The sequence below is a fragment of the Colletotrichum orchidophilum genome (assembly GCF_001831195.1).
Source record: "Colletotrichum orchidophilum strain IMI 309357 chromosome Unknown Scaffold_130.1, whole genome shotgun sequence".
Taxonomy (NCBI): Eukaryota; Fungi; Ascomycota; class Sordariomycetes; order Glomerellales; family Glomerellaceae; genus Colletotrichum; species Colletotrichum orchidophilum.
The window spans coordinates 93,301-117,159 of NW_019173086.1; the positions used below are offsets into that span (position 1 = coordinate 93,301).

Consider the following 23,859-nt stretch of genomic DNA (forward strand, 5'->3'; position numbering starts at 1 on the left):
GTTGTCTTTCTCCTGGCATACGGCATAGATTCTCACCGAGGCCGACCAAATATCAGCCGCGAACTCACCACGCTCGACACTGACGAGTGCCCTCAATACTTCGAGACCATTGCTGGCTTCTTATCGCCTGTCAGACTTTGCCTCTGCGGAACCCAGATACCCTCGGCAATAGGCATGCGATTCTCGACGGAGGTGACCGATGCCTAAAGTGCGCCAAGTCCGATCGAACAAGCAACCCGTGGCCAACACCCTATCTCACAAACGACCGATATACACGATACCCATCTGAACACGGCCAGACTCAGAGTCCCAATATTTCCCCGCGACGAGCGGTGTCAACGGCCCCCACTAATCAAAACTACCTTTGCATACCGACCCACTGCGGAAACGGGATGGCGCCGTACAACGAGGACGTCGAGCTCAGCGCGATCAAGATCAAGGAAGACTCCCTCACTCTCGGGAGCAGCTACAGCATGCGGCGGGAACCGATTTACGACCCGAGCCCCGCGCCGGGCGTCCTCAGCCGCGTGCTCGAGAGCTTCAGGCGCGCGCCGACGCAGATGGCCAACGGCAGCAACCACAGGCCAAAGAGCAACTCGTCCCTGGACCTCGAGCCCGGCCACGAGAGGGTGCTGAACGGCGTACACTACTACGACATCCGCCAGGCCAATCTGCAGACCTCGCACTCGCTCCTCTCGAGGAAGCTCAAGGGCCGACATTTGCAGATGATTGCCATTGGCGGTTCCATCGGGACGGGGCTGTTCGTGGCTTCTGGACAGGCGCTTGAGGTGGGCGGGCCGGCGTCGTTGCTGATTGCCTTCTCGCTCGTGGGCGCCATGTTGTACTGCACCTGCCAGGCTCTGGGAGAGTTGGCTGTCGCTTTTCCCGTTGCGGGTTCGTTTTCGTCGTACTCGACGCGATTTCTGGACCCATCGTGGGGTTTCGCCATGGGTTGGAAGTAAGTATACGCGACGCGCGCGCGCGCGCATCACACCGTGATCACGCCGTGAGCGCATTAGAAAAGACAGGCCGCTGACGGAATGACGCAGCTATGCACTACAATGGCTTATTGTCCTGCCTCTCGAAATCATTGCGGCTGCCATCACCATAACGTACTGGGACGAGGGCATTACAAAGGCTTACTTCGTCACCATCTTCCTTATCGGCATTGTCGCTATCAACCTCTTTGGTATCAAAGGATACGGTGAGGCCGAATTTATATTCTCAATCATCAAGATCATCGCGGTGATTGGCTTCATGTAAGTCTTGAGCGCCTCTCCGTTGGGTGTGGGGGTACGGTTCTGACCACGACGCAGCTTGCTTGGGATCGTTCTCAACTGCGGCGGGACCCCAGACTCCGGCTACATTGGCGGCCGGTTCTGGCAAACACCAGGCGCATTCCACAATGGCTTCAAAGGCCTCTGTAGCGTTTTTGTCACCGCCGCCTTTGCTTTCGCCGGCACCGAGCTGGTCGGTCTGGCAGCGGCCGAGGCAGCGAATCCTCGCAAATCTCTCCCAACCGCCATCAAGCAGGTGTTTTGGCGCATCACCCTGTTCTACGTCGTGGCCCTTACTCTGATCGGTCTCTTGGTACCCTACGACGAGCCCCGTCTCCTCGGCGCTTCCTCCTCCGCCGACGCGACCGCATCCCCCTTTGTCATCGCCATCGAAAACGCCAGCATCGACGTCCTCCCCTCGGTCATGAACGCCGTCATCCTCATCGCCGTCCTGTCGGTTGGCAACTCGGCCGTCTTTGGATCTTCCCGAACCCTCGCCGCCCTTGCGGACCAGCACCAGGCCCCGCGCTTCCTCTCGTACGTCGACCGCAAAGGTCGCCCCCTGACGGCCATCGGCGTCGCATCAGTCGTCGGCCTCCTCGCCTACCTCGCCGACCTGCAGCAGCAGGATGAGGTCCTCAACTGGCTCCTCGCCATCTCGGGCCTCTCGTCCATCTTCACGTGGGCCTCCATCTGCCTCTGCCACATCCGCTTCCGCCACGCCTGGGCCCGCAAGGGTCACGGCCTGCACGAGCTCGCCTTCCGCTCCCAGGTCGGCGTCGTCGGCTCCTGGTGCGGCCTCATCATGAACCTCCTCGTCCTCGTCGCCCAGTTTTGGGTCGGCGCCTTCCCCGTCGGCTGGGAGAAGTGGGACGCCGGGTCCGTGGCGCGCAATTTCTTCCTCCGATATGCCGCGTTTCCCATTGTGGCCATCATGTACATTGCGCACAAGTTTTATTTTCGGACAGACTTTATCCGCATCGAGGACATGGACGTCACCACGGGCCGCCGGGACTTTAACCTCGGCATCCTCGTCGTTCAGGAGCAGGAGGAGAGGAGGTCGTGGCCGAAGTGGAAGCGTGTGTACAAGTTTCTGTGTTGAACCCTACTGTGTCGGGTTGCTGCTATGGCGGTGTGCATAGGCCGTTGAAAGTATCTCTTCTGTTTTGGTTTTTATTAATTTCTTTTCTCCTGGAAACGGAAGCGAGGGATATAAACAGCGTGGCGTATGGATATTTGGAGGGAGGGGGGGTCTAAGTATATTGTTTTACATTTATGTTGACGTTGGTATTTTTTCTGACCTAGGTACTTGAGATATCCGCCATGTTTTGATGAATGAAGAGGAGTATCAGAACAGGGCTCCAGTAGAGAGGAGAGTGATGAAATGAATAACTTTTTGTCTGCAACGTCCATTCCATGATCCATATCTGAATTGCATCATGGGAGTCGTTATGTCATCCACAAAAAAGGAAACGAAAGGACCTTCAAATGTGTCACAGGTACAGAGTGGCAGCTCCAACTTACAAAAAGTCTTTCCACCATCATTAGGCATTGTAATAGGCTCAACTGATATCGCTTCACTCTTTTCACATCAGTTGTCTGTCTTGCCACGGAATCAAGTAGGTAGGAATGTGTCTGATCTGTTGGATATCATGGGCTATGTCTGTACAACAATACAAGCGGTAGAGGAACCTATTTTGAACTTCTCTACTCGCCCTCCGCTTGCCCCCACTTCAAATCGTCTCTCCGTCTTCTCTCTCCCTCTCTCCTATGGTTGGTACAGCAATTTTACATCCAGGTATTCTTAGCCAGGTACCCTACTTCCCCGAGGCTGGGAACCACATCATCAGGATGGTAGGCTCGCAGATGGGAAAAGGTACCATTGCTGGCAGCAATTAAACGCTCCCGTGAGTCGTGGGTAGCGTACACAATACATTTAGTCGTAACAAGAACAATCAAGACATCTGGCCCTGTGTTGCTGGGTTCGTGTGTCAATGACCGTCAGGGTGTCCGCTCGTCGCGCTTAGAAGTCCCAGAAGCTCTGCTGAGCCGAGGTCAAGCCTGAGCCACCCTTAGGCGGGACGGCCTTGGGAATATCCTCGAGGTCATCATCTCCATAGAGCCAGTTGCGGTTGGTGCCCTTCTTGCCACCCATGCCGTCTCCAGCGATGTGAATACCCTTCGAGTCAGCCTCGGTATCCTCTTTGGCCTTCTTTGAGCCCATGCCATCTCCAGCAATGTGGATTCCGCCTTTGCCCTTTGACGCCTCGGGCCTGTTTTCTTTCTGAGAGGCGGGAGACTCGTCGTATGCATCCCAGTGGGAGTCCATATTGCTCACTACCTTCCTGCGGGAGTCGCTGACTGCGGGCCGCCCCTGCGCACCGGTCTGGCTCGGCGAGTCATCCGTCATGGCGAAGTGGGGGTCGAAGTCCTTGTGGCGGTGGTTGAGGTTTGTAATATTACCCAACGCCCGGTCAGAGTCAGTTCCAGGAAGGGGCTTGCCGTCTTCGCTGTACAGATTGTTCTCATACAGGTGAAGGCCTGTGTTGTGCGCCGTGCCCTTGGGTCGTCCCGCGGGACGGGGTGTCTTTTGAGGGCCATCATCCTCGAAATCAAAATGCGCCTCGGCGTCGCGGCGTCCCTTGACCTGAGGCTGTCGGGCTACAGGGGTCTCCTTGATCGCCGAATTGTTCACATCGGTATCCCAATGGCGGACATCCTGGGTGCGCAGTGTCTTTCCGGGCTTAATCTTTTGCGGAGTCGTAAAGTCGTCGAAAGACCAGCTGCTGTCGTGCTTGCTAGCCTTAGGACGACCGTCGGCGGGCTTGGGAGTATCTTGCGGGTCTGAGCCGTCGGCGAAGTCAAAGTGCTCGAACTTCTTGGGGTTGGGTCTGTAGAACTTCTCGGGAGACTTGTCCTGCTCGGGGCTGTCGGGCACATCTGCGTGCTCGTCGGCGTCGAACAAGCGACTGGGCTGAAAGTTCTTTCCGGCTCCAGCCTTGGGAGCGCCGACCTTGCTTGGCGACTCGTCGCGCTCGCGTCCGGCGCTGGGGGAGCTGGGTTCCTCTGGCTGGCTGCCTAGAATATCATTGAAAGACCGTTGCTGAGGTCGGGTACCCGCATAAGGTGACACGACAGCCCTGGGGGCCTCTTCCTCCTGCTGCTCTCTGGGCGCAAACAGGGAAAGAGACGCATGGGGGTCTCGGAGCACATTGGTTGAGCTGCCTCGGGATCGTTCGGTCAACTCGTTGAAGTCGGGAGCAGCGGCATCAACCTTGCCGTTGGCCTTCAAGCCTTTGGTAATCAGCTTGATTTGCTCTGTGCTGTCCCGAATGGGCCAGTTGCGGCCCGACTTTCCAATGATGTCGCACTGCTTGAGGAGAGCACCCTGGTCCCAGGTCTGGCGAATCTGCGCGATCCTGCCCTCGCTATCGAAGTTCACAACGTGCATCTGTTGACAGCAGCGCGGTTAGCCAATGTCAAGCACCGAGAATACGGGCGCGGGGTAGCAAGTACAATTGGGAGGTAGACAGTCCGGTCAGACAAGAAATTGTCGTCGAGACCAGGCAGGTATGCGCCGCCGCTGGTGACGAACTCGAGCGTGGTGTCAACCTCTGCAGCAATGGCATCGCGGCCCTCGACGACGTCCAGGAGCTCTTCCTTCTTCTTCTTCACCTGGTTACGCAGGGTGTTGAGGTGCTTGATGATCTCGGTAGGACCATTGTAAGTGGTGGTGGTGGTGATGTAGTAGAGCGTCGCGTTCGGCGCGAGCAGCGACGAGTTTGGGGCAGTCAAGAACTGCTTATACGTGGCGGCCATTGTAGCCTTTGGGTATGTGAGGAATGCGACGGAGTGCGATGCGAAAACGATGGTCTGTTTACTTGGCGTTGGTGGATTCGACAGCTTGGAGCTGCTGTTGTGCACGGCTCGAGGGGTTCATGCAGTTGCAGAAGGAAGCTCAGCAGGCCAGAGAGACAATGACATGGAGAGGATGGCGAAGCTCCTGGTGCAGAAGAGAGAAAAAGAAGAAAAACAACAGATGGAGAATGTGTGGGTGGCTCAGCCCAAAACAAGCAGACCGGATGAGTTGCTTTGGAAGGGGGAAAGGGAAAATGAAGGGATAGGCCCTGCGACAAGGAGCAAGAAGGAACCTAGGGGAAAGCGTGACACGTCTTTTTTGGAGGAGGGGCCGTTTCTTGTCGCATCTGACACCAAGGTCTCTGGTACCTCGGTCGCTGAGAGGACCCAGCTTTGAAAGGGCGTCAAAACAAAACAATAGAGGTAGCGATGACCTTTGCTCTTGGGGGCCGAGCACCCCCAGACTCAGCCTTGGGGTGCCACTGGCCCTTCAACTGTCCGGGCAAGAGATGCTGGACAAAGGGGACCTGACTTCCTGGCGTAGGAGAGTTCGAACTTATCTGCCTGCTATTGCTGCGAGCCAACCTGTCTTTGCTTAGAAGTGGCCAGACCCATTGCCACGAAGCAACAATAGAATTTCCCATAGATCTTTGTATACATTGCGTCTCGCTGCCTATTTTGCAGTAGCATACCGCAGCATGACTCAGGCCTGCCAGCGGGAACGACGTCAAAGTTCCAGGAGTCCGCCAGAGTGAGGGCCCGGACAAACTTCAACGTGTCATGCAACAGAACAGAAACCAAGTCATACTGTCTAGTCTGCGGCTCAACACAAGCACCAATGATCCGCGTACATGTGTTGACGGCCTATCTTGCCGCCTAAGGTAGATGGATTTGCATAGAGACGTCATTGGACCAGCGCCAGGTCTGGATAGTTCAATCGCCCTGGGGCAGCCGAGATCGGCTCGGTCTTCGTTTCCCCGCCAAAGTAGCTTTTCCCAAACAACAACATGTTGTTGACAACGAAAGCAAGATAAAGGGGTTGACAGTTCACATGATTCCAGACAAGATTCGGTTTCCGTTCGTCCAATGAGGGCGAACCTGTCAATCCAGTGTAAATACGCCCCAATATCGATGAATATGCACTAGAACCACACTAGAAACGCAGGTCATGCACGCAGCATGCAGCACGACGCGTTCTCCTCTACCCCTCGCCCCTCCTGTTGGCGGGCGGTTCGCGACCTGTGGTTGGCCTCGTTTCATCCCAGTCCCCTGTTTCATACACGCTATCTAATCTCTTGCGGGTAGCGTTCCCGCCTTGGGGCCCTGCCGAATTAGTGTCCAAGCAGATGGATATGGTCATCAAACAAGGCATCTACTAATTATTGGAAGCTCAGTGATCGCAACAGAGTCACGTTGAAATCTCCTGGGATCTGGAGCGAGATTTGGGGATGACACAATTTTTCCTCACTTTCAATCGATCAAATGAGTCTTTTTTTTTTTTTTCAGATTCGCACGTCTGTGGCCTCATTGTAAGTGACTTATTCATCAAACCTCCTCGTTCAGGTCACGATGTCTAAAATATCAGGAACTGTACTGATAATCCCTCTACAGCACAACTTGTCCGGCCCAACCACTAATCCGTTGACAACAACACCTCCGTTGCAGTGACTCGTTTGTCCGGTGATGCTTGCACCGTCGGTGGAAGCGAGGAACACCACACAGGTCGCAATCTCTGAAGGTTGTGATGGGCGTCCAATGGGGCTCGTGAACTGCTTCTGTGCCTCTTCGTTCATGGTCGCGAGGATCAGCGGAGTCCAAATTGGACCAGGCGCAAATGGGGTGGATATTGGTATTGAAGGTGTGAAGCCATTAATCCCTGGCCGAGGAAGCAGGAAGTCGGCGTTACACAACTCACTCCTTTAAATCTTTGATGTTCTCAACCATCATTTGGTAAGCGGCGAGGTTGAAAAAGAATGTCAATGTAGCCAAGTGTCTTCAGCGCAGTATCGACAAGCTTTTGGCAGTTGGCGGCATCAGTAATGTCAGTCGCACTAAGACGGCATGTGCGGCCATAGGACTCGACACGCTTTTTGGTTTCCCGGGCATCCTCCTTCTCGTCTGGAAGTTAGGCAATGAGAAAATCGGCACCTTCTATAGCAAAGAGAATCGCTGTGGCGCGACCGATGTCAGGGTCCCCACTGGTGATGACAGCGTTCAAGCCCTCAAGCTTCCCTGCAGCTTGAGACAGCTTAGAACCTCCATCCGCAGTCGGGACTCTGTCGAAGAGAGGGATGACGGGAAGCTTTCCTTCTTGCCGGGGAAGTTCTGGTCCGTGGCCGGCACCTTACAGCCTGAGGTCTCATCATCAGCTTTCTCTAGGTAGAAAGAGCAGTCTTATGACAAAGAGGGACGTAACTTCCTCGAACCACGATTCGTCTGTCATTGTGATGATGTCGAATTCCTGAGTCTGCGGATACATGGAAGGCTAAACAACAACTTAAGATGCTAGAACTGAAGCCAAGATAGAAAGGAAGCTGCCGTTGGTAATGTCGTCAAGACAAGTAGAATAATGTAGATGCAGAGGCAGAACGGTCACCCGCCTACCTCGCCAACGACGTCATGGTGACTGCAGGTCTGGGCCCAGGCGCTATTGCTTCCCTCTGTAATGAATACGCAAACGATTGGTTGTGTTCTTGGGAGTAGGAGCTACCTATGCGGCTCTCGATTTTTTGATTGCACTCAACAGCTCGATTCATTGCATTTAGGTCCGGAGACAACCGCCCGCCTGCACTTGCGGTTGAGCTAAACGTGCTCAGGTGACCGGTGGGCGACACAATCTGTCCAGGATCAGTCTGATTACGGAGTACCACCTGTCCCGATTGAACACCGTGCATCATATGCCAAGGCCGCAAGTATTCGCCACGGTGAGTCTGGCATGTATCGTTAACCAGTTGAATAATGACGCCGTCGGCTCATGATTGGAGGGATTCGGCGGTGGCATCGGCGAGAAGGTCTGTGTGATCCGCAAATCCGGGACCCCACTGTATCGCCGGTCCGTCCCCGTGAGATACCCCGCATCCGGGCCCGATGCGGAGTGAGCCGAGGGTAGGATGTCGCCCGGGAGGCAGTCTCCGTCTGCCGAAGAGACCACTTTTTTCCGGCATTGAGAGTCGATGTTCTAGCTCCGATCATTGACATTTGCCGGTGCTTCCCCTCCTTCTGCGGAATATACGGACCAACCCCCGCTCATGCAAACCACGTCACAATCTGACCACTTGCCGTTCACTTTCTTTTTCCCGACGGACTAACCTCGGAACAAAGAAATTTTCGTACCATGTATTTGGCATGCGGCACAGTAGGGCAAACAAACACGCCATGCCTGAGCCCTGAGGTTTTTGAAAAGTGCCGTAATGGATCCTAGTTCGGTTTCGTCCGTCTTCGTGCTGCACTTTGGCTGCCGACGGGCGCTTTTTACATTTGGGTGGCGTCCTTCTTGCGGCCTGCTGTCGCGTGTTGGTCACGTATTGTCGAACTCTTCGCCGCTTAATCACATTGATCGCCATGTGGCGGTGGATCAACAATCGAAATTTGTCTTCAGCAAGTGAGACAGTGAAGCTTGCAGTCCGGCGGCTGCTTCAAGTGGCGCGGGTAGCTGGCAAGTCTTTCCCGGGGAAATGGCGTCCGACGACCACAGGGCACAGAAAAGAAAGGGGAACCGAGTCGCCAACGGCGCCAATTTCTTACGTTCACGGACCTTGCAGTTGTCAGTGTCTCCAACAATGGGCCACAAAACCGTTGTTGAGAAGTGATGTATCATTTAGCCTAGGTAATCGATGCTCGTTGATGTAGTTCAACGGCGTTCTCGATCCTGCCATGACATCGATCAGTTCTCGCACTGAGCAAAAGGAATGGGCAGGAAGCTAGAATGAAAGACTTCCACGATAACTTGGTCAGCGAGCAGAAATTCGGTCCAGGCTACTTTCGACTCTCGAGGGGGTCCTACGAAGGCGCCAGTGAAGCAGGTGGCAGGATCGAGCGCATTGTTCGCTATTTGAGCTGTTAGTTGGGGGCGATCTTATCGAACAGGACTCTGCCCCGTGTGCCTGATACGACGGCGGCTGACCCCAGCTACACTACGTGTACATCTCGTTGTGACCTGGTACCTGAAGTTACGTGGTAACCTAGGGAAACTTCGGCCGGCTGTTAAATGCACCTCGCTACGTCAGTGCAATTTGATTGACACTGACAAGCAAACCAGTCCCGCGATGGATGACACGACGGCTTCTACCCGGCAATGCAACCTGCTGCCGGGATCTGAAGCTGGCAAGGTTCATCGCAAAGTGCCTGGTGTAAAGTAACGCCTGCTATTCCCATGGGGCTTCCTCGATTGGCGAATCCAACCAAGACCCTTGCCTCCGGCAGGCTCCCCCGGCCTGTGCAACCCTGGTGTTTGCTTCGGTCTCGTTGGACCTCCTCCATTTCCGTCCAACATTAACTTTCTTTTTGAGCTCTAGACCGCCCTGGGTTATCAGAGGCATTTACAAATACATCACGGCCATAATCCGAGTCTGTCCGCCCGCCCCTCCCTCTCAGCATTTGACAGGTCAGTCAACCTGCACCGGCTCTGTCTGGCCAAGCTTCCCCGTTTACGTGACGGTTCCGCACGCCAAGCCCACACAATGAATGTACTGTCAATTTTCGCATTCGTCGGCCGATGGCCATGACTCGCCCGCCTCTTTTGGCTAAACGAACGTTGGTCCCGCCACGGGAAAGGCTGAACTGGGGTGTGGTTCTTCGTACGGCCGATACAATGAGACAGTATTATCCTCCGCTGCGGCCCATCCACCGAACCATTAATCTAACTTCCCTCTGGTATCCATGTCAACCACTCTGGCTTACTGTGCCTTTTTTCAAATCGTACGATTAGCAAACTTGTCGACCACTAGGCGGCCTACGAGACCATGAAAAATCTTCCAGGTCATTGCAGTTCTCAGTAGGGATACCGTCAGCTTACCCCATATAATTTTGGGCTTTGGCCGAATCGCAGCTCCCGGCCCGTCAAAGCCAAAGTGCTCGCGGCAAGATATGCACCGAAGAGCCACATCGCGAAGCAGACCTCGATCAACCTTTCTGATGGGCAAAGAAATGCGTGTTTATCGGGATGTTGTCTGCTTACAAGCAAGCTAAATACTTTGTCATAAACGAGAACTGAGAGCACCAGCATCGAGCCTCGACTCTTGGGGTATCCGCCTCGATGCTTCGACTAATAATTTCTTTTCCCAGGAGATTCAAATGGCCAATGCGTACTGACGAATCTCTCCGTTCATCAAGAGCTACGGACCTCTCGCCATCAGTAATCTGGCAAGCTTCCAAGGGATCCAATGCAATATTGCCACTGGCACATCCAGCACTTCAAAGAGACGACGCTGTTCCCCCAATCCTCGGCTTGTGTACCTGGTCACGATCCGGGGCCTTGGAACCCGTCTCCGCTCTCAAAATGAGCACTCATGTGCGAGACGTGTACGGTTACCGGCCGCCAGATCGGCAATTTAAGAGTCCGGCAGGGAATCTCATCCTGACCACAGTCTGGCTGGGTCTTCCAGTTGCTACTTGTTGATTTGAAGTGGTTTTCAAGGAAACCAATGGCCTCTGGCGTGACAAAGCTGATCAAACCTCTGTCACAACCCCGTTCCTGTCACATATTCGCTACGGCGTATCATACCTGTCAGATTCTTGGGTAAAAGAGCCCTGCTTTTTTGATCCTCGGCATCGTTGGTCCGGAGAAGAGGAACAATTTTCGTCTGAAGTGGCTAAGTTGGAAACGACCCCTAGCTCGGACTGGCATCATCCCACTCGACCCCGTATTACCTACTCTGTGGGGTTTCTTTTCTCCTCCAAGGGTGGATTCGCATCTCCCAAAGCATCTGACTTGCAGACGAACCACTTGCAATCGCGGAACTACCGGGGAGAATATTGTCGGGCGCCTGTTGAGTTGCAATTTCTCTGTGCGAATAACTTATGCAGGCCTTGTGGGCGACGCTGAACTTGTCAATCCCAGTCAAACCCTAGACGTGAGCGTGGCTGTCTGGCCCCTGCTTCCTCAGGGCAGCTGCAAGTTGGGTCCTGTCTCTCTTTCATGGCGCAGAGATGTACTGCTGAGCCAGCAAATGACCCGGATTGAGAGAGTTTTTTTTTGGCTTGTCTAGCTTTTGCGTTGTCACATTGGCTCTTGTTTTATCAAAACGGCGTTTGCAAGCGCGGGTTATTGGCACGGGAAACTTGGCCTCGAAAGAAGATTTGAGAAGCGAAATTTCGTTGTCAAAGAAGGTTTTCGGGAACATGTAATCTTGAGATAGGGGAGAACACGATTTGGCCTGGGGTGTTTCAATTTCAAGTAGCTTAGGGAGATACATTTTGGTTTCCTCGTGGGGAACCGGCACGCGTAGCAGAGGCATTTTCTTTTTCCTTTCCAAGCCCCCGCCCCCAACTGGGTGTTCTTTTTTGACATATGGGATGGCGCAAGTTGGGCCAGACACGTCAGGCCGGGCTTATAAGTCCTCGCCATCCGCAATCATGACCCTTGGAGCCTGATGTCTCTGGTATTTTGCCTGGACCATCTTTGCGCTTTTGAACTTGCAACATGGACAGCTCACTTGAATCACGAGGCTCGCACGATGATATCCAATACCGAGGGACGCAGCTCTTCGCTGTCCAACTGTCCTTCTTGCTCGCGGCCGGGATCTTTGTCTTGTCAAGAGCCTACGTCAAAGTATGCATCGTCAAGAGTGTGGCTGTCGATGACTGGCTTATCTTTGGGGCCATGGTCAGTGACATTGCCCGATCCTCACGCTCTCCTGCCTGCAACTGACAGTAAACCTTCCAGCTTGGGTATACGGCATACGGCGGCATTGCTCTCCACGGGATCACCTCGGGCGCCACCGGAAAGCACATCACGGAACTCAAAGTCGACCAAGCTGTCATCTCTCTTAGAGCCTGGTACATCTGCGAAGTGTTATACTCCCCGATCACGCTGGCGATCCGAACCTCGATTTGTGTTTTGCTTCTCCGTCTCGCGCTCAACAAAGTCCACCGTTGGATCATCTACGGTAATCTCGCCGTTGTCTGGATGATTTCTATTGCCTTCTTTTGCATCATGACCTTCCAGTGCATGCCTCCGTCCTACTTTTGGAAACAACTGTATGGAGAAGAGGGGTCGTGTATCAACTTCAACATCGTACCGGATGCGACCATTGCTCATAGCATCATCTCGGCGATGTCAGACTGGTGCATGGGCCTGCTGCCAATTGCCCTCCTGTGGAACGTCAACCTCAACCGGCGGACCAAAGCACTAGTTGCCGTTCTCCTGAGTATGGGCATGGTGTAAGTCAACATATTTCCAATACGTGGCGTACTATCATGTTACTAATGGACAACCAGTGCTGGCATTGCTCTTATAGTGCGTATACCATATGTGAGACGTCTAGCCATCTCGACAGACTTTCTCTACGAAACAATGTATGTACCCAGATGTCTGATTTGATAGAGCACTTGCTGATCCTTCTCTCGACAGCGACGTTGCCATCTGGAGTGTCCTGGAGCCCGCCCTCGGTATCATCGCGGCTTCGGTTACCAGTCTACGGCCTCTATTCCAGAACTGGGGCTTCGGATGGAGCAACAAGAGCAAGCAATCCCGTCCATCGGGTGCCGGCTGGGCGAACTCGAGCGGCCATCCAGGAACCAAGGACTCGTCTGGTTCCAACGCCAGAGGAGGCAAATCCGAAAACTCAAACTCGACTGTACGCACGTTCAACGACATTGATAGGGCCTTGTCCGGCACGGGTTCGGATATCGAGCTGAACCAGACGGTCCGAGATGACGGCGGGCGGGACGAGTACGAGGACTACGACGCATCGAGGCCGTCGTCCGATCTCGGCCAGAGGAGCCACGGCCAGGAGATACAGGCCCGCGACAGGCCGGTCATTAACGTCCGGACAACTATTGATATCATGTCACACTCGACACACTCAATCGATCACGTCTTGCCGCCAGCAGAATGCTCGGCCAACGACGAGCAGGACGAGTCGATACAAGGCCCAGCGGGTGATCGCAGAGGCAAGGTGGCGTAGGCGATGTTCTATACCCATTTCATGCATTCGTTTTCTCTTTTGTCATAGAACCTGGCCATAGATCGGGGTGTATGGAGTTTGTGGCGTGCCGTTTGTACACAGCGGAAATGTGTCTTATCAAGAGACAGTATGTTTCCCAGCCGGGAAACATGACCATTTCATGAGAAGCAATGATGTAACGACCTGAAAACATACATTCGAAGTGCTCCGTTTGCTCATGATCTCTGTGCATCATCTTGATAGGCAAGAGAGGGGGTCTTGTCATTGTTGAACACTAATCCATCTAAGCAGACAAATCATAGTCTCGGCTCCGAAGCACCGAATTTGATATCCTGAATCCATATCGCAAAACCCTGCAGAAACTTCCTGGATCCCGTTTCTCTACTATGGTATGTATGTGAACACGTAATCCCTTCTCAGCAGTGGAACATTCACCTCCAAATCCAGTGGCAACATTGACAGGACATGGTCGGATACCTGCATGTGGGAAATTCACGAACATAGCCTCACGCTAGAGGGATTCGTTTGGACCCGAACTAACCAACAAGGAACCATCAAAATAGTTTGCTACCACGTAGTAGGCGCTTTCTACTGATGATGAATCTGGAATGTTCAAAGCCTAGGTGAGGCAGTATCACCTTGATCGACTTGCTCAGCACTGTTTTTAGGGCCTCAGTCTTGCATATCGTCCTCCATCTTCGTTTCAAAAAACCGCTTCTCAGTCGGCTGGTGCTCATCGCAACCTCTACACTCTCGATACTACCGCTCACATCAGCCCAGAACGCCCAAGTCAAGGTGACATTTGGCGAGACCTTTGGTGGCATCGGCCCTCCAAACGACACCTTTGCCAAAGACGCCACCCACATCCGCGCCGTATCGGCAATCCCCCTCGCTCTATCGACCACGTTCGTCCTCATATCTCCCGCGGAGAGCAAGCGCAAGTTCTCCACCATCCCCACGGCTTCGGCCCTCGGCGCCGCAAGCTGCGTCCTGCCCGAGGCCGCGGACAATTACCTCGCAAAACTGCTACTGGTCGCAGTCCCATGACCCCTCCCAGCTCATTTTCTCCTTTTGGGGCCGAGAATTCGACGTATACGTCGGCATCGCATGGTGGTCCTCCGGCGCCGTGCTCGGTCTCGCGGGCCTATTTGAAGGATGAAGGAGCGTTTTTGTCACACCGATCCTGTCCTTTTTGTTGTTTTGCGGGGTCGCCTCTGGCGGCGATGCCTACCGTCTATGCCGTTGACGCGAATAACGACCCCGTGGTCACACAGTTGTGCGGCATCGTCACGTGTTGTCTGGCTTTGGTCCAGATAGGGGTCATGATACGTATTGCTTTCGGAAGACAGGCGTTTGAGGCCGGTCATACAGGTCGTGTGGTTCGATTTGAGGAGAAGACATGGTTAGCCCAAACCAACAAGTGACTGAAGCGTCGGAGGACACACTTGTCGTCATCAATTGTTCCTGAGAAGATGGTAACCCGCCCTGACTGAAAATAGGCTTCTTTCACATCGGCAGAGGTGCAAGAATACTAGAAAGTATACAGTCATTAAATCAGGGGCTCTCCATTCATCAGTCACAACGTCCGTAATGGAATACTACATGAGTGTAACGTAGCATTGGCTGTGCAAAATACTAATCACATGGGCAATTGCATGGGACTTGCGCAGAAATACAAGAGTCATGGTGTGTGGTGACCAAAATTATTTATTCATCGTACATGAATCAAACTCTGGCAACCCAAAGCTTGTTTGACTAACGAGGGGCAATCATTGCGCCGGGGGTGTAAAGGCGCAGGCTGAAGGAAGGGCTACATAGTGACCAACGCTGGGCGTATCTTCCGCTAGGCAGTAAAGATCAGACGGCTATCTGTGCCGATAACCCTAAACTTCTCACTTTGCCCCAAAGATGATTGCGCGGCTTTTTGTAAACCCAATGGCAAAGATACTTCTAGCCTTCTAGGTCTACAATCAAGGACGCGCGACTTCGACTTGGACTTGTGGTAGTCCCGGCCCGTTAACCATCAGCATCATTTCGGTGTCATGTGACATTAAATCACACCGCTCTGCCCAGCCCAGGTATCCTCGTCTAGACGTGGTACGCTTTGGTTGCCGAGCTGCGTCACAAGCAAACTCTGTTTCCTCTGAACTTGGAAGGTTGCCGAGTCGCGAGGCTAGGTTCACACAGGCGGCTATCGCGTCTGTCTGAAAGATGACTCCCAACTTCATGATCCCACGAGGGCACTTACACGGACTATGAATAGATCTGTCCCAAACACTCTACCAATGATCCTGCGAAGCGCCTTTCGCCTCTGTCGTCTGCCCAAGAACCCATGGGGATGCCAATGGTGCCTGGCCAGGTGGAGCGCTGCCGGTCAGTCCGTCGAGGCTTCTGCGGCTGATGAGTGCCGCAGAGGCCGATGTCAAGTCCAACGGCCTCAGCTTCTCGCACTGATCGTCGTGATTGGTCAGTTATCGGGAGTGAAGAAGAAGACAAGTACCGTGATGATGCTGTCGTTGCAGTTTGACTGGATCGAGGTTGCAGCGCATAGTCCGGAGTACCCAATTGCCCAAGGCAGGTCGTCGTGAGGCCTCTCGGCCATCAAGCCCCCCTCGACTTTGTAAGGCATTCCAACCGATTTCCGGGAGTTTGGAACCAGCGGTCCATGCTTCGAGAAAGCCTTGTGAGGTGGTTATGACGGTCGTAGGAGCGACAGCACAGCAAAATGGACAGGTCGAAAGGTCGCAACTTGGGGATGCGGCCGGCGATGCGGCCGGGAGAAGGCTGTGAAGTTGTTTTCTCATTGAACCAGGCAGCCCCTCGAGCCTGATACACGTGAGAAAAGGGAAGAAAGTGGGGCGCGAACCCCCGAACCCAAGAACGTGGTCGCAGAACCGGCCGGCCCGTTCGGGGCTGTGGTTCCCGTTTTCGGCGTAGTCCCGGTGGGGTTACCAGCGGCCCGTTTGAGCGACCCCCCAGAGGCACCAGTGACGGACCAGAAAACGCCTGGTGCTGGGCGCCGATACCTTAGCTGGCCTCCGGACGCGGGCCTTGGGCCAATGAAAGCGATACATTCGAGGCTTGAGCCGTGGCTGGAGATGCTCGAGGAGGAACACTCTGGCGTGTTTCTGGCGGGAATGCAAGGCTGGAGTCACGGTACTCTGTACCGACGGCGAGGACGGCCCTTCGGCGGTCGGCCGTGCGGTTCGGCCTTTGGGTGTTAAACGCGGCTCCACTTTTAACACCATCACCCGGGCCAGGGTACCTTACCCAGCACCCTGGCAGCTAGGATGCCGCCTCCCTCTCCCGTTCAACTTCGACTTCTCATCTTCATCATTGTCGTCAAAGTTGGGCTCATCGCATTCTGGCGAATCACAGCACACAAATCGGCGTATCTCATCGCGCGTCTATCGTCGTAGCAGCATTCTCTCTCTCTCTGTGTGTCTCTCAGTCTCTCTCTCTCCCTCTCTCTCTCTCTCTCTCTCACGCCCCCCCTCTCTTCTCCCTCCACCTTGCCGTAGGTTGTCCTATGAGTCGCGCCAGACGAGACCTCCCTGGTCAGTTCTCCCATTGTTCATGCGCTGTAGCTTTTCCCAGACCCTGGACACGGAAGAAGAAGAGACCAGTGCCCCTCCTCCCCATGTCACGCCCCGGCGGCGACGGCGCAAAGACCTTCCCTCTGCGCAGTCCGATGTTTCTCTTTGCCTGACCTTACTCTGCATTGCTTTCCTTTCCACCCGAGCTTCTTACGACCAACTGATGTGGAGTTTCACGACCCCAAACCTTGTCCCAACTCTTCTGCAGCAAATGCCTGCGCCTAGCCCGAGCTTTTCTCTCCCGGCATGGTTGCTGAGCTCACCGCGCGCATTCAGACTTCGGTCTCGGCTAGGGCGATCGGCCCCCCCACATTCATCCATCCCGCCTGGTTTTCCAGCACAGGCGGTCCCGGGATCAGGGGCCGGGTGGAAATGCGGAAGGAAAAAAAGTTCATGAAATGGAATTGTTTCTAGAAGGTGATCTGATCAGCTTTCTCAAGACCAGGGGCATACCAAACTGGCCAGTAGTTGTCCTCGATTCTGCTATTACTCCTTTTTACCGCACCCCTCATCCTGCTATGCGTCATATTGTCCATCTCCATGGGACCTGTTCGTCCACCACTCGTGTGCGAGTACAAGGCCCGTCTTGGTCTTGTCTTCACCTGCTTTCTCCTCCTCCCCCTGTTCCAACGACACCCAGCATCGCCAGCTCGCCAGCTTAGCATTGGGTCTCTGGGGTCTCGTCATCGTTGGCCTCACTCCGCCCCCCACCATCCTTCCGAGGGATTCCCCCTGCCATCTGACCTTTGGAGCCTATAAGTAACCGTGAATCGTATCGCCATGGAGACCCCTTTTTCATCTGCAGGCTCCATGAAACATATAGAACTTTACTGCTCCTTCGCACCATAAATGTCTTCCTCATCTTCTCCCACCCCCGTACTCAAGTTCAGAGAGCTCTCTCTAGGAAGAAGGATGCCTCCCACAACCAGATCCCAGGCGCACCGGCAATCCCTCGGCCACATATCCACTGCCGATTACGACGAAAACGACGATGGCGGCTCCAGCTCCGAGCCGGAGACCGATTCCGACTCTTCTCTCGTCGACGACGACGACCAGTCCGTCATCCGGTCCCCCTCCAAGCTCGTCTACAAGGTCGACAAGCTCTCCGCCGATGCCCGCCTGCGCGTTCGAGAGGCCTTCAAGGACCCGCCCCGCCTCTCGCTGCAGTACTGCCGCCTCAGAGACGACGTCTACGCCTTCCAGATGACGGAGCTCGTACCCCGGTCCATCCGCATCGGATCGCCCGACAGCCCCTTCGCGACGCCCAAGTGCTCGTGCCGAGAACAGCAGCAAAAAGGCGGCCCACCCTGCAAACACCTCCTCTGGCTCCTGGACCAGCTCGTCAAACAGACGCTCTACGATCACGACCCGACGTCCCCCCTGACCATGACCCCGGACGGTTACCCAGAGGAGATTGGCGACCCCTTCACCGGCATATCAACCTTTCACCTGGACGTCCTGGCCGACGGCCTCCGCTGCGACGTCGTGACCCCAGACTCGGAAGAGGACTCTGAAATCGCTGGCTCGGACGAGGCGGAGGAGCACCTGAACTCCCACCGTGTCCACGAAGCCCGCGAGATGCTCTCCGCAGTCATGTCCTCGTCCCCGGACGACTACCGCCCAGACCTCTTCTCCGACCCGCCGTCTACGGGCAAGAAGCCCGTGAAGCGCCGCGACCTAGAGGGCACAGTCTTCCGCATGCTACTCGCCAACAACGACTTCTTCCACTACTTCCTCTCCCAGATGCGCTCTACAGACCCCGTAAACGACCCCTTTCGCAAGCTCTCCCAGCGCGTCGACCGCGTTCTCCACGAGCTTGACTCCTACGCCGCCTCCACATCTCCCCCCTTGGGAGAAGCCTCAGCAGAGGGCCCTCGCGACGTGGCCTGGGCCGCACGACATATCACCGGCGTCGTAGGCCTCGTTCGCACCTCAATCTTCAAGCGCGACCGCCCCCTGGAACCCTGGGAGCGCACAAGCGCCGCCCGCACTCTAGTCCACGTCCTCGCCGCCGTTGTAGAGCGCAACCACGACTTCGTTCCCCAGACGTCGACGATAAGGCCAGCCGCAATCTCCCGCCGGGACAAGAATCTCTACCTCCGTCTTGTGGGGGACCGCGACGAAGACTTCGTCCTCGGCGTGTTGAACCTCCTCCCGCCTGACGCGGCTGCCCAGTTCCTCCACAGCCTCGAGGATATTCTGGACCAAATGGGCATCAACGGCGCGCCGGCCACGTATGTCGAAAAGTTCCGCTCCCTCATGGCTCGATTAAGGAGGTCCGGCGGCGGCTTAGGTGCCGCAAGTTCGTCCGGGGCAGGATCAAAACGCCATGGGCAGAGTCAGGGGCATGATCGGGGATCCAAAAGGATGAGGTGACGTGTGATTACACACACATGGCCATGGAATCAGAGCCCCGTACTACATCTTCTGTTGGATGAAGGAAGTTGGGGCGTACAGAGCGTTTCTCTGGACCTTGGGGAGGACAGGAGTTTTACCACATTTCTCTTCATTAGAATGTCTGTGACACTCGCCCCTTTTATCTACTTCTTCCGTTCATGTAGATTTCCTTCATGCTACCTGTATCCCCTCCATACCTTGTTCATCGCTTAGATTTCACGACTGCTAGAGGATGCAGGGCGCGAAGCCTCTGGATAGTGACTTGGGTGGAAGGTTCGCGGCTCTAGTTATGTCATGTTCTTGACGCTGCTGCTTTTTTCTTCTGTAGTACAAGACCATTGTCTATCTTCGAGTCGTCAATCTCTGGGTGATTACTTTTGTTTTGTTCCAGTCTCTGTACAGCCTTCTCAGGCCCAGTGTAGTCCCGCCTTTATAGACCATGTCGGATTTCCTCTAGCTCATCTAGTACATTTTGTAAAGTTGGTCTGCCAAAGTGGTTCTCGATCCATTCTCCAGCTAATGCCAACCGGTCTCTCTTGGCTAAGAAACTCTCGGCCCACGCTATCTCGCCTTTCCACCACATCGCAGCAGCTTTTCGGATGTCCTTGGGCTCAGCCTTGTTCTCCTGGCCTTTGAAAATGATTTTGTTGCCCTCTCTACCGATCTGATTTCCCAGGGTGGCACGACGACCACTTGTGCAACGGTCGATGAGTGAGCGCAGTTTCGGCGGCGTCCTGAGAAAAGCAGGAAAGTCGACGTCAGTCTCCCATCGGTAGGATTGCCACACAGAAGCTTGCTGAGGTGCGCTAGCGCCCTCGAAGATACACCATAATACTCTTCCGAGCATGTACACCTCAGATGCCTCCTGCTCCTTCGGGCTCAGACATGCCCAGCAGATGTTGTAGCCGTTAGTTGGATTTGTGTACTCTTCCCTGACTTGAAGAGATTCAAAATCAGGACACATACGCTTCAACATCCCTGCGTAGTGATCTCTGATATCCTCAGGTATGTCGTCATCAGTAGCTAATATGCGGACGTATTCGATAGCATTGACCTCGGGGGATGCAAACTCGCACCAAACCCCGCGCTGTTCAAAGTCGACCATAACAGCGTTTCTTTCTTTTGACAAGACGATGTTGTCAAGACGAAGATCAGGATAAAATGTACCAGAGGTTTTGCGATGGTGCATCACGCCCGAAGCGATTTGCATTGACCATTTGAGTTGTTCGGTTTGAGAAATCGTGTTATGAATCCGTGACAGGGGGACAATATCTCTCAATGTACCGTAATGATGATATTCGAGAGTGAAACCGATGACGGCGACCTTGCTACCAAAGGTGCAACGTTTTGTGATGAGATGTTCCGGACGTGACATGATGTTCTGGTGTGGGATTGCTGACAATAGAAGCTTAAGCTCATGATACAAATACTTGGTGTAACTTGTCAATGTTTTCAAAATCCAAAGACGACCTTTGATTTGAATTAGGCAGACACTATCATGAATCTGTCCGACGACGTGAACCTCAGAGAAGTCGACACATTGTGGTATTTCAACTGCGGGTCCCCACATATCGGTGAGGGTAGAGGCTGAGAGCAGTTGGCGTTCGAGGTAGTACGTAGGTGCGATGTTGATCTCCATGGCTCTCACGTCCAGAGAAATGTCTTTGAAGACGATGCGGGAGCCAAATGGCACAGATCGCAAAAGCACCTCGGGGTCGGGCTGTCGCTTGGTCCAGACTTGCAAAGCACGAAGAATATGCTTGGATATGTTGAGCTTTTGAACTCGGGCGCGGTCTTTTGTGTGAAAAGCTACGTCCAAATCCAACAATTGCCGAATTTCATGCGTTTGAGTTGACTGTTCCGGGATGAAGGCATCGAGACGTAGCGGAGGGGTTGGATGGATAAAAAGGGGTAGGACATAGAACTGAGTCCCGAGTCCAGTACAGCCGTCGATGCGCCACAGAGGATTGGGCAGGAGATCGAGGCTGTCGATGCGGTTTTTGGGATTCAACTGAGAGCGCTCCCAGTCATCGGTCGGCGGAAGCCGACGTGGAATGCCACTATCATGGTGTTCGACTTCTGACACAGAGACGTCAGTAAAGGCAGCCGTGGGGTGAACAATGTCGTGTATGATGTCCGACCCCAGATCCATCTTGGGACGATAGCCGTTAAGCGTCAGCAACGTTGAAACCAAATTGTCCAATGGCTCTCAGCGTCATATAGCGAAGGTGTTTCACGGCATCAAAGAAGGTGATGAGAGACAGCGTAGGAATAGGCGACAAGTGGCGCTTTGGGGGGAACGAAACTGTCAAATGACAGATGGACAAATATCCGGATCTTTCCTGAGTCGTATTGTCTCTGCAGAAAATTAGCAGGAAGGAATACCTTCGAGTCCTGCTGTCAATTCCACCTACTGTCGTACCGCGACTACTGCGGTGACTGACAAACACGCTGTTGACCGATGGCGGGGCGAAACAACGTTGCACCAGGCAATAGGCCGAATATGAGATTTGGCGATACCGGTGACTACCTTAGGTAGGCATTGACTGAAGTGTTCAATGATACAGGAGGAGATCGTGGGCGTGGGTGTGAGCGTGGAGAATTTGCATGACAATGTCGGGTTCCGATTTGTGTGTTTGCGTCTTGCCCTGCATGCATAGCTGCAGTTGGAAGGGGAGATGTACCAGGCCCTCAGGCAGGGCGCCTGATTGGTCGAGAGGAAGGATTGACGGTCAAGATGAGGAGAAGAGCTGTGTTGGTTGACTCGGGTCGAACTGCCAGGAAACGAGTCGAGTACAGGCGCGAGGAAATTGCCAACCACGCGATGTTGGCGGTAGAAGGCGGGGAGGGAGTGAATGGCGATGTCACCTCGCAAACCTGCAAGTTGGGTTTCTGCCCACTGAGAAGCGACTGTGCCCGCCCTAGGAAGAGTCCTTATCAGTGAGCCGCACTAAGGAAGTTGGACTCCCATCGATTTGCTTGGCCAAAGCCGTTGCGTCTTCCTGCCTTGACAAGTGTAGACTTTGATAGAGACTGGAGCCGACGGTTTACGCAAGGGAAGCTACCTGAGCCGGGCATCGCTGCCTCTGCAGCCCAGGGTAGGTAGGTAGGTAGGTAGGTAGTGTAAGGCGAACAGGCAGACGGCAAGGCATGCGTGCGTGAGCTTGGGGCTGGCCTGGAAGGTGATTGCGGATTGTCTCCTTTGGTAGGTGCTCGGGTGGGCAAGGAAGGGAACTCGGAGGCCAGACGCCGCTTCGTGGTTTCTTTTTCTTGCGTCTACATGGTATGCCTCGGCCCGGCAGTCTCTCAAAGACATTATTTCTTTTACTTGCGGTTTGCCTCGACGTCGAGCTGCGGCGAGCCGTCTTTGTAAGACATTAGCGCGCCCCAGCTTGGATCGGCGCTGTCTCGGTCGCGGGGACGGCTGTTCGGGAGTATGGATGCGGGACTGGCTTGACTGGACATGGCGACATGTGAGAAAACCAGCAAACAAGTAGATGAGAGGCATCCTATATGAGGTACGTCGCCTTACCTTATCCTGCCGGTGGACAAGTGGCGAGGTGATAGTCATATGCCTGACGAGCCGGTACCGTGTGAGCTAAAGTTGGAAGTTGGTAGCCGCAAGAGTTTCGGTGGTGCCTGAAATGCAAACACATACAGAACGGGACGTGGGCAGAAAGCAGGAAATACCTTGAGCAAAGGACGGCAGGTCGACAGGTCATTGGGTAAGGTAGGTACTCTTGACTTGATGCACCGAAGCAAGGTGCAGATTCCAAGGGCCAGTTTTGTTTCAATGTGCTTTCCGCTAGACTCAGGGAGTGAAAGTGGGATGAGCAGACATCTCGCTTCGTGCTCCAAGGAGATGCAGGTAAGTACCCTCTCTGGTCAGTCGTAAGAGCAGTCAGAAGGATGCAACTTGGTCATATATCAACAAATGCAGCAAAGCTTGCGGGGCAGTTGCTCGGGGTGCTTGCCCAGTCCAAATAAAGTTGACAATGCAGCCAGCCGCCTTATGGAGGTCTTTCCTCATTGTGGTAAAGCCAATGCGGAGGAAGTAAACAACCCAATTGAATGGAAGCTAAGGTACGGTACCTTAAGGCATCCGAGTGAGGGCAAGGAAGCCATGGTGGTTACCTTAGGCAGGTGAGGAGAGGTAAGGTAGGAAGGGACGGGACGTTCCTTGCCTCCACTACTTCCACCCGGCTCAGCACCGTGCTTGCATCTTGAGTGAAATCCAAGTACCTAAATTAGGTATTATGAGCAGGTACCTCCTTCTGCTGGTCTGCCGCTTGCTCAAAGTGGTGAAGGTGCAATCTGCCTCCTTCCTGCAGCATAAGGTACCTACCTACCTTACCTTACCACTAAGGTACCTCAAGCAAAAAATGGCCTCTTTGTCCGAACGCGTCGTGACTCAATATCTCAACGTCCCACCACGTGCAAGTAGCAAGCACCTCGAATCCTGCTCTGATATTCTCTTTGTCTCGCTGTCCTTTTTGAGCCAAGTCATGGACTCAACCTTGACTCAACACCGGCCTCGCACCGTCGATGGATGAAAGGGCCCGAGCACACGCCGGTAGCCCGTCCTTTTCGACGACGGGCCGGATG

At 54.2% G+C, this 23,859-nt stretch overlaps 9 protein-coding genes across 9 annotated transcripts; 5 read left to right on the top strand and 4 right to left on the bottom strand.

Annotated features, from left to right (window-relative positions):
* Window positions 1–392: 392 nt before the first annotated feature.
* Window positions 393–2,379, top strand: CORC01_11677 (amino acid permease; the record flags this gene model as incomplete). The annotated part of the gene is made up of 3 exons (XM_022623299.1): window positions 393–958; window positions 1,050–1,259; window positions 1,317–2,379. The coding sequence occupies 3 exons, from the start codon at window positions 393–395 to the stop codon at window positions 2,377–2,379; spliced, it is 1,839 nt and encodes a 612-aa protein (XP_022470206.1).
* A 921-nt stretch (window positions 2,380–3,300) lies between these two features.
* Window positions 3,301–5,096, bottom strand: CORC01_11678 (uncharacterized protein; the record flags this gene model as incomplete). Its single annotated transcript, XM_022623300.1, has 2 exons — window positions 3,301–4,728; window positions 4,794–5,096. 2 exons carry the CDS (start codon window positions 5,094–5,096, stop codon window positions 3,301–3,303), a joined length of 1,731 nt encoding a protein of 576 aa, XP_022470207.1.
* A 6,679-nt stretch (window positions 5,097–11,775) lies between these two features.
* CORC01_11679 (uncharacterized protein) lies at window positions 11,776–13,261 on the top strand (the record flags this gene model as incomplete). Its single annotated transcript, XM_022623301.1, has 4 exons — window positions 11,776–11,958; window positions 12,019–12,515; window positions 12,573–12,650; window positions 12,706–13,261. The coding sequence occupies 4 exons, from the start codon at window positions 11,776–11,778 to the stop codon at window positions 13,259–13,261; spliced, it is 1,314 nt and encodes a 437-aa protein (XP_022470208.1).
* A 710-nt stretch (window positions 13,262–13,971) lies between these two features.
* On the top strand, window positions 13,972–14,685 carry CORC01_11680 (uncharacterized protein; the record flags this gene model as incomplete). The annotated part of the gene is made up of 1 exon (XM_022623302.1): window positions 13,972–14,685. A coding segment is annotated over one exon (714 nt), but the record flags the coding sequence as incomplete, so codon positions are not given.
* Window positions 14,686–15,540: 855 nt separating this feature from the next.
* CORC01_11681 (uncharacterized protein) lies at window positions 15,541–15,890 on the bottom strand (the record flags this gene model as incomplete). The annotated part of the gene is made up of 2 exons (XM_022623303.1): window positions 15,541–15,711; window positions 15,762–15,890. The coding sequence occupies 2 exons, from the start codon at window positions 15,888–15,890 to the stop codon at window positions 15,541–15,543; spliced, it is 300 nt and encodes a 99-aa protein (XP_022470210.1).
* Window positions 15,891–16,288: 398 nt separating this feature from the next.
* Window positions 16,289–16,832, bottom strand: CORC01_11682 (uncharacterized protein; the record flags this gene model as incomplete). Its single annotated transcript, XM_022623304.1, has 3 exons — window positions 16,289–16,472; window positions 16,532–16,668; window positions 16,749–16,832. The coding sequence occupies 3 exons, from the start codon at window positions 16,830–16,832 to the stop codon at window positions 16,289–16,291; spliced, it is 405 nt and encodes a 134-aa protein (XP_022470211.1).
* Window positions 16,833–16,837: 5 nt separating this feature from the next.
* Window positions 16,838–17,254, top strand: CORC01_11683 (uncharacterized protein; the record flags this gene model as incomplete). The annotated part of the gene is made up of 1 exon (XM_022623305.1): window positions 16,838–17,254. The coding sequence occupies one exon, from the start codon at window positions 16,838–16,840 to the stop codon at window positions 17,252–17,254; it is 417 nt and encodes a 138-aa protein (XP_022470212.1).
* Window positions 17,255–17,706: 452 nt separating this feature from the next.
* CORC01_11684 (SWIM zinc finger protein) lies at window positions 17,707–19,233 on the top strand (the record flags this gene model as incomplete). The annotated part of the gene is made up of 1 exon (XM_022623306.1): window positions 17,707–19,233. One exon carries the CDS (start codon window positions 17,707–17,709, stop codon window positions 19,231–19,233), a length of 1,527 nt encoding a protein of 508 aa, XP_022470213.1.
* A 451-nt stretch (window positions 19,234–19,684) lies between these two features.
* CORC01_11685 (uncharacterized protein) lies at window positions 19,685–21,406 on the bottom strand (the record flags this gene model as incomplete). The annotated part of the gene is made up of 1 exon (XM_022623307.1): window positions 19,685–21,406. The coding sequence occupies one exon, from the start codon at window positions 21,404–21,406 to the stop codon at window positions 19,685–19,687; it is 1,722 nt and encodes a 573-aa protein (XP_022470214.1).
* Window positions 21,407–23,859: the final 2,453 nt, after the last annotated feature.